The 19,677-nt window shown below is 39.6% G+C and overlaps 2 protein-coding genes across 5 annotated transcripts in view; one reads left to right on the top strand and one right to left on the bottom strand.

The window, feature by feature from the left end:
* The window catches only part of LOC139533031 (zinc finger protein ZFP2-like), a 530,089-nt gene that overhangs the window by 321,382 nt on the left and 189,030 nt on the right, over positions 1-19,677 (top strand). The gene's annotated exons all lie outside the window — the stretch shown is intronic.
* LOC139533065 (zinc finger protein ZFP2-like) overlaps positions 9,636-19,677 on the bottom strand; it is a 316,223-nt gene continuing 306,181 nt past the window's right edge. For all 4 annotated transcript variants that reach the window (XM_071331288.1, XM_071331286.1, XM_071331285.1 and 1 more), the window contains 2 exons: positions 13,658-13,780; positions 9,636-13,041 (listed from right to left, as the gene is read on the bottom strand). In XM_071331288.1, the coding sequence (XP_071187389.1) occupies positions 12,125-13,041; positions 13,658-13,780 (1,040 nt within the window). In that variant the 3' untranslated portion in view covers positions 9,636-12,124. The remainder of the gene's footprint in view (positions 13,042-13,657; positions 13,781-19,677) is intronic.

The following is a 19,677-nucleotide window of genomic DNA, read 5'->3' as shown; positions in this document are numbered from 1 at the left end:
GATCTTAGCAGCATCATTCTTACACCTCCACGTAATGTGACTGTGGTTCTTCAATGTTTCCCGAATTTTTTTTCTGTGGGATATTTTGTCTAATAATTCTGGGTCAATGGAAACCTGTCTACTGATGGCATCTCTGGATCCTGCAGTGCAAACTAGACTCCACTGTCACAATCAGAACCCAGTGACTGTAGATTTACAGTGTGGAAAGAGAGAGGCAGGCTGGGTTTGTCCTCACTGTCAATCTGTCAACTCTGAATAGAATCTGAGATCAACCTACTGGTCCTCCCCTGTGCTTGCCACATCCCCTCCCATTGTTAGTGTGTATGAACACATTTTGAACAATGGCTGCCTAAAATGCTGTGGTGCCGACTAACACAATAGGAAAGGTTGTGGTAGACGTGGGCCATCACAGGTGAGTTCACAGTTCTTTCACTCTAAACATTCATATCAATGACTCACCCTCAAATGGACCATCAATATCAGAGTTCTACAAGACTATTTACATAATCAACTGCATTTCAACAGCCTGATCCTCAATATAGTCCCAGGGATACAGTATATTAAACTCTAACAATGGGGTGTTGAAAGGGTTTGCAAGTTGGAAGGCCACCTCAATTCAAGAATGAATGTCCCATGTAGTGTCACTATTGTTTGGTCACCTCACCAGACCTCCATGTTGGTTGAGTGTGCTCCCTGTTTCACTAATCTATCCTCTATCCTTATTGAACCATATTGAAATAACACTGTGCAGTTAAACCAAGTGTATTCGTAATTTTGTTAAATTAAAAGTACTTAAACATGTTTAATTGTGTGCTCTCACTGAGTGCACTTTCATTGAGGGAGTTTTATTACACTGGCCAGGGTTGAACCGGGCAATGGCCCGTCATGTCAACGGAAAAAGCGGGGAGGGAGGATCTCCCATCTCAAATCAAACAATAATCTTTGCCGCTCTGTCAAATTTTCCACACTCACAAAAAGCTAATTTCTCTCAAATGTTGTGCAACATCCCTGTTAGTGAGCATTTCTCCTTTGCCAAGATGATTGTATCAAGTGCAGTTAGTTTGCTTTCAGAATGCACTGTACATAGCTTACATGCTCGGTCTAACTGTGCATCTCTGAGCTAAGGTTATATCAATCATTTAATGCTAAGACATGGATTGTAAGATATTAGCTCCTTGTTCCTCAGCCTCTTAATAATTGCTTAACGGTAAACCTAGACACTTGCATCTTATAGTATTCAGAGTGGTGACGAAAGGTTCACAACCTTGGCTATACCCACTGGACACGATTATAGGTCTATAGCGTTCACATAGCAATGGAGTCAGATTGATGAATGAGGTTTATTATTCTTATATTCAACATAATGTCTGGATCATTTCCATCCACCGACATAATAGTGACTCATCCAGTTTATGGGATTTTCTGCTTTTTCCAACGTCAATATCAGTTATTGTTAAATCTTGGTTCCAGTAGTTTTTGTTTTTTTCTAAGAGATTGTCAGTTGTTTAGGTTTTCTGCAAGGTTTTGTAAAGTTTACCTATCATATTAATATTATTTCAAATCAACATTGTGATATAAAACCTTTAAGTTGAATGTATTTGAAAATATCTACATTGGTCATTCCAAAATGGCTTTATAGAGCTGTCACTGAGATGCATCTATTTCCTATTACCAAGTCTTTTACAGTTTCTATGCCTTTAGTTTTCCATGTGGACCAATTTATCGATGAATTCTGAAACGCTATCTAGGGATTGTTCCATAAATCAAATCAAATTTGATTTGTCACATGCGCCGAATACAACCTTACCGTGAAAAGCTTACATACAAGCCCTTAACCAACAATGCAGTTCAAGAAATAGAGTTAAGAAAATATTTACTAAATGAACTCAAAGGGAGTGATGTTGGTTCTTGTAGAATACGTTTCGTCTTCTTCCATATTGTTATTGTAACGGTTTTCTTCCATAGGTGAAGGAGAGGACCAAAGTGCAGCGCGGCTAGTGTTCAACATGTTAAATAAAGAACAAGTGAAACACTACAAACAACATACAAAATAACAAAATGTGCAAAAACCGAGACAGACCTATCTGGTGCAGACAACCACAGAGACAGGAAACAAACACCCACAAAATCCCAACACAAAACAAGCCTCCTATATATGATTCTCAATCAGGGACAACGATTACCAGCTGCCTCTGATTGAGAACCATATTAGGCTGGACACAGAAACAGACAAACTAGACACTCAACATAGAAATTCCCACCCAGCTCACGTCCTGACCAACACTAAACAAGCAAAACACATAATAACTCTGGTCAGGACGTTACAGTTATAATGTTCTTAACTATGAAGTTATTCATGTTTTTATCTTTATCTTTTGAATATAAACATGTAAAATATTCTGGGGATGAACATGCACATCTTCAATATGAACCAAACACCCATTGTTCCTCTTTAGTGCATTTAACTATATGTCGAAAGTAACAGTCTTGAGTAGTGAGTTGATACAATTCCTAATCTGGAAGGTTAAAACCACCCTCAGATTTAGGAAGATGTGAAACTTTCCTTTTTATTCTATGAATTTTATTTGTCCATATACAGTCTTATGGCAGTATACTTTTTAAAGAATGTGGGGTAATTGGTATTATGGAAAATAAATACTAAAACTTTGGGAGCCATGCCATTCTTTAGAGGTTTATTCTACCTGTCAGATTGGAAAGATTATTACATTTAATTATATCTGCTGTCATATTGTTATGTAATGGAATAAAGTTATCTTTATATAGTGTTTTGTTATTTGTTGTCACTTATTAAGCATCCAAAGTATTTCATATTTTGTTGTCCAATATTGGTCAGGTATATCAGGAGATCATCTGTAAATAAGTTTATTTTATATTCATGTTTACCAATACTGATACCTGTTACGTTTGGGTCCTGTCTAATTCTTTCTGCAAGCGGTTCAATTGCCAGTGCAAACAGGAGGGAGAGGGGACATCCCTGTCTTGTGCTCCTTCATAAAACTATTTCATCAGATAATATATTTTTGTATATTTTAGCTTTCTGACATTTATACAATCTTTTTATAAAATGTCTTTTTTCTGCTCAAATGTTAAGTTTCTAAAGTTTTGAATAGAAAAGGCCCTTCAAGACAAAAGCCTTTTCGGCATCAACCACCATTTTTGATAAATCTCTATCTTTTTTTTTTGCGTATTGTATTAAACTGAAATGTGTTTTTTTTTGTCTATTTTTAATATACCCTGTTAGATTGATATGTTAGTCTGGTAATACTTTTGCCATTCTTAGAAGCTTTATTATTTGACTGTCACAGTTTGTTAAACTTGTGGGTCTATAATCAGTAGGGGACTCTCCAGATTTTCCTGAATTTAGTATAACTGAAATTGTTTGATACAGAACGTGTGTTGTCACTTGAGTAAATTGGGCCGCTACTTTGTCCCAGAATGTCAAATAAAATTGTATGGGAAAGCTGTCCATACCTGGTGCTGTCCATACCTGGTGCTTTTCTTCACCTGAATGTTTAACAGTGTCTAATATTTACTTTTAGGTCATTTCTTTGATCATTTTTTTGCTGATAGTTGAGTCTAAGAAGGCTGTAGATCAGTCCAACTGTTATTTCATTCTGATTTGATATAAATTTTCATAGAAGCTTTTTAAATTGATATCAATAGCGTTATTTGTTTTATAATTATAACTGGTTTGACATGTTTTTGTTTTGTGAGGGCTGTGATTGGCTATTGAGATTGACTGTAGGCCTAGGTTGGACTTGAGACACCCCATTAGAAAATCTGGATTTAGAGTTTTTTGTAGAAGGGTCTGCTCAGCGTAATGATAAATAAGACCCTATTAGTTGGTAACGCAGTTGTGACTATTTTAGATACGATGGAGAGTGCAGGGCAATTATTTGGTTTGACTAAAGCTTGTATTTCGGCTAAAGATAGCTCTGTTAACATATACACCGACAGTAGATATGCGTTGTAGTGAATGACTTTGGAACGTTGTGGAAGAATAGAGGGTTTTTGACTTTCTCTGGAAAACAAATTGCTCACGGTAAGCTTGTGTCCTGTCTGTTGGAGGCTGTTCAACTCCCCTCATTAACCTCAGTGATAAAGTATCAGGCCCCCTCTGACAGATGGCGATAGTTCCAGCTCCCACCAACTTTTTATCTGTTAATGATATCGTTGCTTTACAGGCTACGGCTGATGATTCAGAGAAACGCAAGTGGGCTGGGTGCTGTCATAAGGACGCCTCGGGTGTATGGCTGGATGAGTGGAGCAGACCTGCCCCGTTGTACATTCCACTTCCTCACAAAAGTGTCACATGGTCAGGATCATGTGTCTAAAGGAGGAATGGTGGATCTTGTAAATAAATATTGGTGTACAGTAGGTTTGACTGTTTCTGCAGAACATTTCTGCAATAAATGTTTGATTTGTTTGACTAACAATGATGGACGCGGCATTTCAATATCCCCCGCGTGAGCACTTAATGATGGACTTCATTGAGTTGATCCCTTGTGGGGGAATAATTATTGTTGGGTGATTGTTGACATGTTTTCTAAATGGATTGAAGCTTTCCCTTGCAGGAGAGCCACAGCGGCTGTTGTGCGAAAGCACTCGTGAGAGAGATCAAATCAAATCAAATGTTATTGGTCACATACACATGGTTAGCAGATGTTAATGCAAGTGTAGCGAAATGCTTGTGTTTCTAGTTCCAACAGCAACAAGTAATCTATCAATTCCACAACAACTACCTTATACACACAAATGTAAATGGATTGAATAAGAATATGTCCATATAAATATATGGATGAGCGATGGCCGAGCGGCATAGGCAAGTCTGGTAGGAGCAGAGAAACATGCTAGAAACCTGAGGGACAGTCTGGTAGGAGCAGATAAACATACTAGAAACCTGAGGGACAGTCTGGTAGGAGCAGATAAACATACTAGAAACCTGAGGGACAGTCTGGTAGGAGCAGATAAACATGCTAGAAACCTGAGGGACAGTCTGGTAGGAGCAGATAAACATACTAGAAACCTGAGGGACAGTCTGGTAGGAGCAGATAAACATGCTAGAAACCTGAGGGACAGTCTGGTAGGAGCAGATAAACATACTAGAAACCTGAGGGACAGTCTGGTAGGAGCAGATAAACATACTAGAAACCTGAGGGACAGCCTGGTAGGAGCAGATAAACATACTAGAAACCTGACGGACAGTCTGGTAGGAGCAGATAAACATACTAGAAACCTGAGGGACAGTCTGGTAGGAGCAGATAAACATACTAGAAACCTGAGGGACAGCCTGGTAGGAGCAGATAAACATACTAGAAACCTGAGGGACAGTCTGGTAGGAGCAGATAAACATACTAGAAACCTGAGGGACAGTCTGGTAGGAGCAGATAAACATACTAGAAACCTGAGGGACAGTCTGGTAGGAACAGATAAACATGCTAGAAACCTGAGGGACAGTCTGGTAGGAGCAGATAAACATACTAGAAACCTGAGGGACAGTCTGGTAGGAGCAGATAAACATGTTAGAAACCTGAGGGACAGTCTGGTAGGAGCAGATAAACATACTAGAAACCTGAGGGACAGCCTGGTAGGAGCAGATAAACATACTAGAAACCTGAGGGACAGTCTGGTAGGAGCAGATAAACATACTAGAAACCTGAGGGACAGTCTAGTAGGAGCAGATAAACATACTAGAAACCTGAGGGACAGTCTGGTAGGAGCAGATGAATATGTTTCCCCTCAGCATTTCCTATCCACCCTCCCCTCAGATCATTGTGACAACTGTAATGTAATGACCAAGGGGGATTTCTTCCTTCACCCTCATACCGGAAAGAAAATGTATGTCGGGTAGAATTTCCTGTCAAACAACACTTGTGGGATATTTCTTGATGTGCCCATGTAGCTATTATGATGTTGGAAAGTTTAAAAGAGAATTGAAAGTTTGTATTACAGAGAACAAGGGCAACATCAGAACTGGTGATGAGAAATCCCCTTTAGCCAGAAACTTTAATGTGGTCGGACATGATGTGTGTCAACTGAGGTTCCAGGGCTTAGAAGTTGGACAGACACTTAAGAGAGGAGGTGATGGAGAATAATTGTTGTTACAAACAGAGACATATTATATCCATGACTTACAGAGAGACATATTATGTCCATGACTTACAAACAGAGACATATTATATCCATGACTTACAAACAGAGACATATTATATCCATGACTTACAAACAGAGACATATTATATCCATGACTTACAGAGAGACATATTATATCCATGACTTACAGAGAGAGACATATTATATCCATGACTTACAAACAGAGACATATTATATCCATGACTTACAAACAGAGACATATTATATCCATGACTTACAAACAGAGACATATTATATCCATGACTTACAGAGAGACATATTATATCCATGACTTACAGAGAGAGACATATTATATCCATGACTTACAGAGACACATATTATATCCATGACTTACAAACAGAGACATATTATATCCATGACTTACAGAGAGACATATTATATCCATGACTTACAAACAGAGACATATTATATCCATGACTTACAAACAGAGACATATTATATCCATGACTTACAAACGGAGACATATTATATCCATGACTTACAAACGGAGACATATTATATCCATGACTTACAAACAGAGACATATTATATCCATGACTTACAGAGAGACATATTATATCCATGACTTACAAACAGAGAGACATATTATATCCATGACTTACAAACAGAGAGACATATTATGTCCATGACTTACAAAGAGACATATTATATCCATGACTTACAAACAGAGAGACATATTATATCCATGACTTACAGAGAGAGACATATTATATCCATGACTTACAAACAGAGAGACATATTATATCCATGACTTACAGAGACATATTATATCCATGACTTACAAACAGAGTAGCCTCGTACTAGCCGTCCTGATCTCTTGAGCATTACATTCTGTTAAGCTACATGTATCCGTGAGATCAGGATGGTTCCTACGAGGCTACAGAGAGTCCTAGAGGCCTTAATGATGATCTCCTGTTAGGTTGCTTCCTGTGATCAACAGAGAGTCCTAGATGCCTTAATGATGAACTCCTGTTAGGTTACTTCCTGTGATCAACAGAGAGTCCTAGAGGCCTTAATGATGAACTCCTGTTAGGTTGCTTCCTGTGATCAACAGGTGTGCTTTTCCTTGTTTATTATCTTTATTTTGAAGCTCTTGTGGAAAACAGTAGAAATGTATTGTAAATAATGAATAACGAACCGAGTAGAATTCTATTGGCTGGAGTAGCCCACGAGCGTCTTTCAATCACCAGCTTGTGAATACGCTGTTGAGATCAGCCCATTTATACATGAGTACACGTCAGCAATGGGGAATTATTGCTTCAAACAAGAGAACAAAACGTTTCAAGCTGTCTTTGAAACGCCAGTCAGTTAAAAATCTTATGTCTTAATTAAAGGGGTGTTGTATTTTGAGACAGGCTTGAATATGCAAATAAGCCAATAAGTGCACTGTTTCGGCTGGGAAGTATGCTGACGCGTTAAAGGCCAACAAAAAGTCTGTCTTACAATGGTTTCAGTAGTTCTACATTGTCAAAAGGAATAGATTGAACCCCTACTTAGACCTGAATTAGCAGACAGTCTAAATCCAGAATAGTAAACCATTTGTAACAGAATGTCAGTTAGTCCAGCATAAACCTTGAGCTTTCCTTTCAACACCATGGAGTGAATCCTTACCACTGCTACACCTGGCTATCGGCCACCAGAGTTTAGTCGGGTAGCGAAACAGTTCATTCAGCCATATTTAATGCCTTTAAAAAAACATAGCTGATATGGCTGACTTGCTAAAAACAAAAATGGTTTCTACTGACTCTTGTGGATTTGTGTAAGTCATAAGAACCGCCTAGTTAAATTAAGGTTAAATAACAATAAAATATGTACATGCTAAAATCACCACTGTAAAGCACATAGGGTGTTCACTCCATAGGCCCACCTTCCTTTCTGCATCAGACTTCAGCCTCATGTCTGGGGTGGAACATCTACTTCTGAAAGTACCATGCTTAGATTCATAATGACATCTCAGATTGAACTCTTTGCAAACAGCGACAGTGTCGATGCAAACAAGACTCACTGGTTTAGCATTGGAGAAATACGATGAATATATTGTAATAGAACAGGTAGGACTATTAATATAGATATAGGTGATTTTACCACTGTAATCAGATCAACATTATGTTATGGTCATTGAATTGATTAGCCCACTAACCACGTGTTAAATGTGCATTGTAGCCTACACCGTGTAGGACTATGAATTGGGCAGCTATAGGCTATTTGTTAATAGGCTAATTATGTTCTGGCCCGCAGACTAGCTACTAACTCAGCAACAAATTGACTGGAGGCCAAACCTAGTTGTCAACCCACATTGCAAATTGTAAATTATAAACTGGGTGGTTCGAGCCATGAATGCTGATTGGCTGGGTATCACAAAACATTTATTTTTACTTATCTAATTTCGTTGGTAACCAGTTCAACGAGAAGAACAGCCCTTAGCCGTCGTATATTGGCCATATACCACACCTCCTCGGGCCTCATTGCTTAATTCAATCTCCCCCTTCATCATCAAACAGATAATTCAAACGTGTGGATATAGTGCTAAACTTGAAATACTCATTGTCTATGTGAATTGAAATGTTGTTCCCCACCAGTGCCCTCAGAAGAGGAAACAATGATACAATGTAGTCTAACAACATCTCTCTCAAACAGCACAGATGTGAGATGTGTTTCATTGTAGAAGCACTGGTCCTCTTAAATATTGTAATATGCAACCTGGAATTAAAATGTAAGGGCATATCAGATGGTCTGCTCTGTCCATAACAGTCACACCAACCATAGGGTTGGTTGGTATAAGATTGAAATGGGTAAATAATGTACCTGTGAAAACCCTATGAAATAGCTCCCCAATACCATCCGATGTATATATTTAATGTATTACATGAATGGAGACCACAGCCCTTCCGACAATACATTTAAATAATGTTTTACTGTGATTGTTTCACCCTGCTGCATGTATTCAATGTATTCCATTTCAAATGTGTCTCCCAGTGCGGCTTTACTTCCGGGCTATTATGACACGTCTGTCAGTTTCTTCTATGTTCCTAGGCCTCCAGTACAATGGAAACATATTGTTTTTGGTCACTACCATCCCAAGAAAATACCATGCTGTATTTTTTTCATTGTACTACAATCATACATTTTTGTACAGGTCTTCACATCAGAGTGCTGCTGCAGGCTCTTTGTCTCTCTTGACCATGTCGGGCGGGCCGGGCACAACGCACAAAGCTCAAGGCGCGCTCTCCACTTCCCTCTGGTAGTTATTCAGCCTGATAACACATCACTGCCGACAGACACAAGCAGAAATGTAGCAGCCTGTACACCTAATCATTAGGGATCTGACATGCTGTATTACATGGAAACTGTAGGCTACTAACAACAACAGCTACATAGTCTAGTTTACTATGGTCCTGTACCTCTGACCAGAGTCAACAAAGTGGTAATGTTGTGTATTGCATATACAGTATTACACTTCAAACTGTTTATTTCATTTAATTATACACATGAGAAAAAAGTGGTTTCCCAGCACGAATTCATGTACAAACATTATTTTCATTACATTCTTGTCACTTAGCAGATGTTCTTATCCAGAGAGACTTACAGGACAAATAAGGGTTAATTGCCTTGCTCAAGGGCACAATGACAGATTTTTCACCTAGTTGGCTCAGGATTCAAACCAGCAACCTTTATGTTACTGGCCCAACACTCTTAACCGTTAGGCTGCCTGCCACCAGATCAATTAACTTCAACACAGTTATTCAATTACATTCATCATCAATGACTAAAATAATAAATCTAGTATTAAAAGACAATTTTAATAAACACAAGTAGTTGATTCATAGCTTGTTTAGTAATATAAAATAATCCACCCAAACTAATGCCTAACAACAGATCATCACACCATCTTTATCTGATATACACGGAATGTACAAAACATTAGAAACAGCTTCCTAATATTGAGTTGCACCCTCCTTTGTCCTCAGAACAGTCTCAATTCATTGGGGCGTAGACTGTCCAAGGTGTTGTGTGTTCCACAGGGATGCTGGTCCATGTTGACTCCAATGCTTCCTACAACTGTGTCAAGTTGGCTGGGAGTGGATCTCTACTCCGAATAGCTCGTTCCATCGCCTCCCACAGATGCACAATTGGATTGAGATCAGGTGACTCTGCAGGCCACTGCATTAAGCTGAATTCACTGTCATGTTCTTGGAACCATTCCTGGACAAGCCTTGTGGCATAATCCTGCTGAAAAAAATCTATTTGCAGATGGATAAACTGCTGCCATGAAGGGATGCATGAAGGGATGCACCTGAATGGCAATGATGTTTAGATATCCTGTGGCATTCAAACATTTATCAAGGGGCCCAATGTGTGTCCTGAAAACACACCCCATGCCATCACCCTGCAATGCTGACATACAGCATCGATGCATATAGTGGTGTAAAGTACTGAAGTAATAATTATTTAAAGAACTACTTTTGTCGATTTCTGGGGGGGATCTGTACTTGACTATTTCTATTGTTATTTCACTTACCTGGCTATTTATATTTTTGACAACTTTTATTTCACTACATTCCTGAAGAAAATCATGTACTTTTTACTCCATACATTTTCCCTGACCCCCAAAAGTACTCGTTACATTTTTTATGATTAGCAGGACAGAAAATGGTCCAATTCACACACTTATCAAGATAACGTCCCTGGTCATCTCTACTGCCTCTGATCTGGTGAACTCACTAAACACAATGCTTCATTTGTAAATTATGTCAGTGATGTAGTGTGCCCGTGGCAATCCGTAATATTTTTTAAAAACAAGACAATTGTGTGGTTTGGTTTGCTTAAACCGTCAAGGATCGTACCCTTTAAAATGTGTCTAAAATGACATGCCCAAATCTAACTGCCTGTAGCAAGGATATGCATATTCTTGATACCATTTGAAAGGAAGCATGTGGAAATGTGAAATTAATGTAGGAGAATAACACATTAGATCTGGTAAAAGATCATACAAACAAAAAAACTGGTTTTCTTTTTCATCATCTTTGAAATGAAAGAGAAAGGCCATACTTTCAGATAGGAGTCTAGATGTAATTTAGATTTTGGCCACCAGGTGGCAGCAGTGTGCACAGTTTGACTGATCCAGTGAAAAATTACATTACTGCATCAAGTCTGCCAGGAGTTTGCCCAAATGTGCCAAATTGGTCAATTGATACATTTAAGTACATAAATATAGAGAACATACAAAAACACTACAGTAACATTTTTTTGTTTGTTTACACACTCCCAGGAATGTCATCCATGATGGATCATTAGCTTATAAACTAACTTTCACACATCTAGATGGCCGGGCGGGTTTGGTGTGGAGCCAGAGACAGCAGGGGTTCAAAATGTAGAACCAGTTCCTACATTTGAACATAAAAAATGATTTTATTAAACAAAACTACACTTTATCTGTGGGACCCTCAGGATGACAAATCAGAGCAAGACTACTGAATATAAGTACATTATTTACCTTCAGAGGTGAATGTATCAAACCATTTGCGCGATAAGCTTGTTGTTGTGCACTCTCTTCAAACAATAGCATGGTCTTTTTTCACTGTATTAGCTACTGTTAATTGGACACTGCAGTTAGATCAACAATAATTTAAGCTTTCTGCCCATTTAAGATATGTCTATGTCCCGGAAAGATGGCTGTTGTATACAACGTCAATCTAGTCAGATTAGCACACCTTAGATACAACCGTCCCGGTTTAGGGACACCCATCTCGTAGGGGTAATTTAAGGAATTGGAAATTATGCATACTTTTACTTTTGATACTTAAGTATATTTAGAACCAAATACTTTTCCTCAAGTAGTATTTTACTTGGTGACTATCACTTGAGTTACTCTTGCCACATTAAGAGCAAAAGTAAGGTTCCCTCTTGACCTTTTAGCTCAGCTGTTGTTTTAAAACATGTTCTAGTCAGGTCAGTGGTAAGGCTCCTCTCCTCTATGTACACATTCATGTGTTTTTAAGAGACCTATTCGAGAGAACCTCTTCCCGCAGTCAGGGCAGGAGTAAGGCTTCTCTCCAGTGTGTGTTCTCTGATGAACTTTTAGTTCAGTTGATGTTATGAAGCATTTTACACAGCCAGAGCAGGAGTAAGGCTTCACTCCTGTATGTACATGTTCATGTCTTTTCAAGTGGGCCAGTTGAGAGAAAATATTTCCACAGTCAGAGCAGGAGTAAGGCTTCACTCCTGTATGTATACGTTCATGTATTTTTAAGAAAGCCAACTGAGAGAAAGTCTTCCCACAGTCAGTGCAGGAGTAAGGCTTCTCTCCTGTGTGTGTTCTCTGATGAACTTTTAGCTGAGTTGATGTTGAGTAGCATTTTACACAGTCAGAGCAGGAATAAGGCTTCACTCCTGTATGTATATGTTTATGTCTTTTCAAGTGGCCCAGTTGAGAGAACATATTTCCACAGTCAGAGCAGGAGTAAGGCTTCTCTCCTGTATGTATACGTTGGTGTGTTTGTAAGGCATCGAGTCGAGAGAAACTCACCCCACAGTCAGAGCAGGAGTAAGGCTTCTCTCCTGTATGCATATGTTCATGTTTTTTTAAGAAAGCCAATTGAGAGAAAGTCTTCCCGCAGTCAGAGCAGGAGTAAGGCTTCTCTCCTGTGTGTGCTCTCTGATGAACTGTCAGAGCCACTGATGTTGTGCATCTTTTCCCAGAGTCAGTGAAGGAATACAGATTCTCTCCTGTGTGTATCTTTGTGTGTATTTTTAGCTTTGATAGTAATGGGAAGATCTCCTCACAATGTGGGCAGTGGTGAGACCTCTTGGCTCTGTGATCTTCCTGCTGTTGATCTCTGGATGTAGAGAATGTCTCAACATGGTCTCCTGTGTGAACAACATCAGAAGAACCAGTCAGTTTGTGTGATATACATGTCAATCAAATTTATATTATGAAGCCCTTTTTACATCAGCAGTTGTCACAAAGTGCTTTACAGAAACCCAGCCTATAATTCCCAAAGAGCAAGCAATGCAGAAGCACGGTGGCCAGGAAAAAACTCCAGAAAAAGCAGGAACCTTGGAAGAAACGTAGAGAGGAACCAGGCTCAAAAGGGTGACATGTATTCATATCAGTAGGCTGTACAACACAAAAGGGCAATGAAACAATTATAAAAGTGGGTAAGAATTGAAAGCTAAAAAAGGGGTGTGTCATCCTTCAATCACTATCACAAGGGTTAGTAACTACACAGGCTCATTTCATAGAACCCTAAAACTGTCAATTTGTCTACTTCACTTCTTTAGTCTACTCTCTGATCACTCCAGACAGCCCAGTGAATAAAACAAATGCAGACAATACTGGTGTCAAACCATGCAAGTCTGAGTAGCATGAAATAACATCTACCTTCTCATTGAAACAGTTCATTATGAAACAGTTCTACTGCAACTTTTCATACACAGTGGGAAGTTGGAATGAAACACAAACTTAGATAGAACCTGCTCTTACCATGACTAACAGACTTCCCAATCTTCTCCTCCTCTTCTTCATCTTTAATGTCAACATTCAGCTCCAGTGTTTGACTGCAGTCTTCCAGCTTCACGGATGTTAACAGACTTAATTCTAGTCGTCCTGTAGTAACAATGAGAAACAGACAAAGTTAGTCTTGACAGTTCCGTCAATTTCTTTCTCTAAAAATATATTATATTTCTTCTTCTCAATTATCTAATTCCCCACATGACTTGGACTGCAATAGGTGCCCGTACTGTTTATATTCAGGTTCAGCAGCTCCACAACACCGTTGAACTAATATTCTATAAGAGGAACATGAGCTCAAACAGTAGAAATGTGAGGTGCTGTTACTCAGCTCCGGTGAGCTCCTGTCCAAGTCAAGCACTGATCTCATTTCAATAGATCTGGTAGCTAAGCATTGACAAAACATTAATTAATTCAAATTAGAAAGGACACACTTTAAAATTAGGCTACACAGCGTAAGTGAACTTATTTAAATTTAGATGTCCCAAATTCACATAAATTACAAAAACATTTAGTACAAGGTTGCAGTATGTTTTAGGCAGCACTATGTACTATTTTCCTGAATAACCTTGTCTTCACTGTATTTCCACATCAAAAACATTTACAGATAAATATGGAAACAACTGTGTCTGAATATTACTACACATAAATCATTACATTCAGCTTCAAAACTGTAGTGCGATCGTGAAATTGTCTCTCTGCATCCGCACTGAAGTCCTTTGACGCAGACAGCGGGCCCGCCCTGTTACCAGCCCACGGATTTCACACAAACCAATAACATGCCAAATATGAACTCAAAAATCTCAAATAAATTAACTTATTAAAATTACCATGAAGAAATTATGTACATCCATTCAGACAACCCCAAAGTTTCTATCTGTGTGACTTTTAAAATAGTTTATCACGTTCACTTGGTTTGACACAAAAATAATAAGGTATTATCACGTTTGGTAAAGGTTTAATGGATTTGTTACCTAGCATGGAATGACATGTTCTTTTGATATTAAGTTTAAACATGCTATTACATACCTATAGTAATAAATAGAACCCGACACAAAAGGTTTTCTTAACATAACAGTTCTGGCACCTTCTTTATACTGAAGAATGGTGCGTGCCTGTCTGGAACTTCCTGTTCCCCCACTACCACAGTGCAGCCACAGATAGAACAATGAGACAGATATTTCACCGGATGTATAAATGTGACGCATCCGCTTAGTGTTTCCACTCACTACCAAATATGGTAGTGAGAGGAAGCCCGCTGGCCGGCAGTGGGAGAAGATGGATTTTGGCCGACATTCTGGAAATGTTCTAATCAATGAAACATCTGATCTTAACTTCTTTGGGGTAGGGGGCAGTATTTCCACGTCCGATGAAAAGCGTGCCCAGAGTAAACTGCCTGCTACTCAGGCCCAGTTCCTAGGATATGCATATTAGTAGATTTTGATAGAAAACACTCTGAAGTTTCTAAAATTGTTTGAATGATGTCTGTGAGTATAACACAACTCATATGGCAGGCAAAAACCTGAGAAAAAATCCAACCAGGAAGTGGAAAATCTGAGGTTTGTAGGTTTTCAACTCTTTGCTTATCCAAGATACAGTGGAAATGTATGGGTCATGTTGCACTTCCTAAGGCTTCCACTAGATGTCAACAGTCTTTAGAACCTTGTTTGATGCTTCTACTGGGAAGTGGGGGCGAATAAGAGGGGATTGAGTAAGGTCTCTCCCAGAGTGCCACGAGCTGACCATGCACGTTCATGTGAGAGTTAGCTGCGTTCCATCGCATTTCTGAAGACAAAGGAATTCTCCGGTTGGAACATTATTGAAGATTTATGTTAAAAACATCCTAAAGATTGATTCTATACATCGTTTGACATGTTTCTACGGACTGTAATATAACTTTTGGGACTTTTCGTCCGTACTTTCCACTGGACTTGCACGCGCGTCGTGAGTTTAGATTGCGTACTGAACGCGCGAACAACAAGGAGGAATTGTCATAAATGCTGGACATTATCGAACAAAACAAACATTTATTGTGGAACTGGGATTCCTGGGAGTGCATTCTGATGAAGATCATCAAAGGTAAGTGAATATTTATAATGCTATTTCTGACTTCTGTTGACTCCAACATGGCGTATATCTCTTTGGGTTGATTTGTCGTCTGAGCGCCGTACTCAGATTATTGCATGGTTTGCTTTTTCCGCAAAGTTTTTTTGAAATCTGACACAGCGGTTGCAAAATTCCACGTGTAACACTTGTATTTTCATCAACATTGATGACTATTTCTGCTGCCAAGCATCTACTCAACTACTCGTCCCCAGCACAAGGTGCACCTGTGTAATGATAATTCTAATTAATCAGCTTATTTTTCTTGCCTCACCTGTCAGGTGGATGGATAATCTTGGCAAAGGAGAAATGCTCACTAACAAGGATGTAAACAAATTTGTGCACAAAATTTGAGAGAAATAAGTTTGTGTCTGGAACATTTCTGGGATCTTTTATTTCACCTCATGGAACATGGAAACAAACCTTAACATGTTGCATTAATGTTCATTCAGTGTATACAGTATTATTTTAATCATACAAAGTATCAATAACGAAATGTAAATTAAACTATATCAGCCTGCTTTCATGTTCTAATCAGGTCCCTACACAGGCTGAGAAGGATCCTGTAAGAGCGGAACATTTTCTGGCGACAGTAGTCCTTGTAGTCCCAGAAATTTCTCAGCTGCAGATATGATGTTCAGCTTCTTGGACTTCTTGTGCAGTACAATTCATAACTGTGATTATAAACACTAAAATATCCCCCCTCTTCACAATATGTGTATCCAGATCACTTGATTGACGTACAACATTTGCAACTGGTTGCGATGCATCCACCTCCATATCTTCTTTAGAACTGTGGCCTCTCGCTCTAATAGCTTTCTTCACCACATACGAGATTTGCTGTACAGTCCTGATCCTTGACACCTCAACATTGTTCTGGGAACCAAAAGGGATATCTCAGCTTCAAGGTCTGTCACATGCAGGAACCAAACATTCATGATGAATGAGCTAAATCAACCACTCTCTTCACTGCTTCACCATACTACACTTTCTGTACTACTGTAACCCTGGCAACCTCAATCTGCCTTTCACCTGACACCTCATATCTCCAGCCCCATTGGTTACCCCACAACTAACACACAGAACTTCCTCCACCGATACCACACATTCCTTCATCTCATGCCCACACACTGCTTCAACAGGCCCATAAACCTGACACCTAAAACACTGTAGTATTTACAGAACAAAAGCATTCACGGGATAACTGACACTTCCTACCTTCACCTCTGCATCACAACTCTACATGACAGACAAAGTATTCTCTGTTTCCCAACGCTCTACACTGGATCTACGTCTCACCTAAAGACGAGCATCACAGACACCTGGAATCTTCCATTTCAACTCCTTAACACTTAAACCTAATCCCATTATCACTCCTTTCAATGCCGCCCTGTTCCGGAGAGCAATTCCAGTCACAATTATTGTCCCCAATCGCGAAATCCGGAGCGCCATAAATAATTATGAGTCCACTCCGAGTTACCTTCACCAATCTTGTTTCTCATGTTCTGAGAGTCCTTATGGAGTGGCAAAACGCCAAGCTGGCTGTCATATGCCCTTTACTGAGGAGAGGCTTCCATCTGGCCACTCTACCATATAGGCCTGATTGGTAGAGTGCTGCAGAGATTGTTGTCCTTCTGAAAGGTTCTCGCAGCGCCACAAAGGAACTCTGGAGCTCTGTCAGAGTGACCATTGGGTTCTTGGTCACCTCCCTGACCAAGGCTCTTGGAGGATTTTCGATCATATCCTTGGACCAAACTGATTGACACTCAAATGCAAGCCTAACACAATTTGCAAAGGGCCTTTGGATAATGTAGCACATATTCAATGGTATCTCTCTCTTTTCACTGTCAACTGCGTTTATTTTCAGCAAACTTAACATGTTTGTATGAACATAAGATTCAATGACGTGCTCAATGGGATTGAGATCCGGGCTTGTTGCTGGCAATGGCAGAACACTAACATTGCCGTCTTGCAGGAAATCACACACAGAACGAGCAGTGTGGCTGGTGGCATTGTCATGCTGGAAGGTAATGTCAGGATGAGCCTGCGGGAAGGGTACCACATGAGGGAGGAGGATGTCTTCCCTGTAACGCACAGCATTGAGATTGCCTGCAATGACAACAAGCTCAGTCCGATGATGCTGTGACACACCGCCCCAGACCATGATAGACCCTCCACCTCTACCACACATTCCTTCATCTCATGCCATCCCAAATAGCGATCAAATAAATCCCTTACCTTTGAAGATCTTCCTCTGTTTGCAATCCCATGGGTCCCAGCTACAAGATGAATGGTCGTTTTGTTCGATAAAGTTCTTCTTTATATCCCAAAAAGTCAGTTTAGTAGGCGTCATTGAGTTCAGTAATCCACCAGTTCAACATGCAGACAAAGAAGTCCCAAAAGTTACCGGTAAAGTTCGTCCAAACCAGTCAAACAACGTTTCTAATTAAAATGTCAGGTACTCTAATATCTAAATAAATGATAATACTTCATACGGCATCTAGTATTTTCAATAGGAAAGGAAAATTACGAAGGGCAGGCCCTCGTCCACGCGGGCAAAGAGACTACTTTTCCCTTAGTGCTCCCCATGGACAAACAACAATTACTCAATGGTAAAAAAACAAAAACAAGCCTCAAACCATGTATAAAGACTGTTGACATCTAGTGGAAGCCACAGGAACTTCAATTTGGGAGCCGGAAGTCAGTTTTCAATAGCTTTACATTTGAAGTGGATGGAAGCTTTAAAAAAAAAGTTTGGTTTTCGCCTGCCATATCAGTTCTTTTATACCCACAAACATTATTTTAACAGTTTTAGAACTTCAGTGTTTTCTATCCAATTCTACCATTTATATGCATATCCTAGCTTCTGGGCCTGAGCAACAGGCAGTTTACTTTGAGCACGTCAGACAACCGAAATTCAGGATACTGCCCCCTAGACCAGAGAGGTTTTAAAGGGAGCAGTTTAACCTAAGCGACTCTAAACATGACAAAGTGTCTCCCTCTTGGTCATTAATCCTCACGAACAAAACAAAAGGCATATCTTGTACCAAAGCCACTCCTGCGTTGTCTTGGCTGTGTGCTTAGGGTCGTTGTCCTGTTGGAAGGTGAACCTTCACCCCAGTCTGAGGACCTGAGCGCTCTGTAGCAGGTTTTCATCAACGATCTCTCTTTGCTCTGTTCATCTTTCCCGCAATCCTGACTAGCCTCCCAGTCCCTGCCGCTGAAAAACATCCCCACTGCATGATGCTACCACTACCATGCTCTACAGACAATTACTTCGACATCATGGCTTGTTTTTTGCTCTGACATGCACTGTCAAATGTGGGACCTTATATAGACAGGTGTGTGCCTTTCCAAATCATTACCAATCAATTGAATTTACCACAGGTTGACAATCAAGTTGTAGAAACATCTCAAAGTTGATAAATGGAAACAGGATTCACCTGAGCTCAATGTCAAGTATCATAGCAAAGGGTCTTAATAAGTTTTTTTTTTTATATATATATATATATATATATATATATATATATATAAATGTGAAAACATTTCTAAAAACCTGTGTTTGCTTTGTCATTATGGGGAATTGTGTGTAGATTGATAAGGAACATTGTTTATTTAATCCATTTTAGAATAAGGCTGTAACGTAACAAAACGTGAAAAAGTCAATGGGTCTAAATACTTTCCGAATGGGAGAGGGGGATACCTAGTCAGTTGTACAACTGAATGCATCTTCCACATTTAACCCAACCCCTCTGAATCAGAGAGGTGCAGAGGGCTGCCATAATCGACATCCACGTCTTTGGCGCCCGGGGAACAGTGGGTTAACTGCCTTGCTCAGGGGCAGAACAACAGATTATTACCTTGTCTTCTGGGATTCGATCCAGCAACCT

This window comes from Salvelinus alpinus, chromosome 10 (genome assembly GCF_045679555.1).
Source record: "Salvelinus alpinus chromosome 10, SLU_Salpinus.1, whole genome shotgun sequence".
NCBI lineage: Eukaryota > Metazoa > Chordata > Actinopteri > Salmoniformes > Salmonidae > Salvelinus > Salvelinus alpinus.
This window is presented reverse-complemented; position numbering and strand designations above follow the sequence as displayed.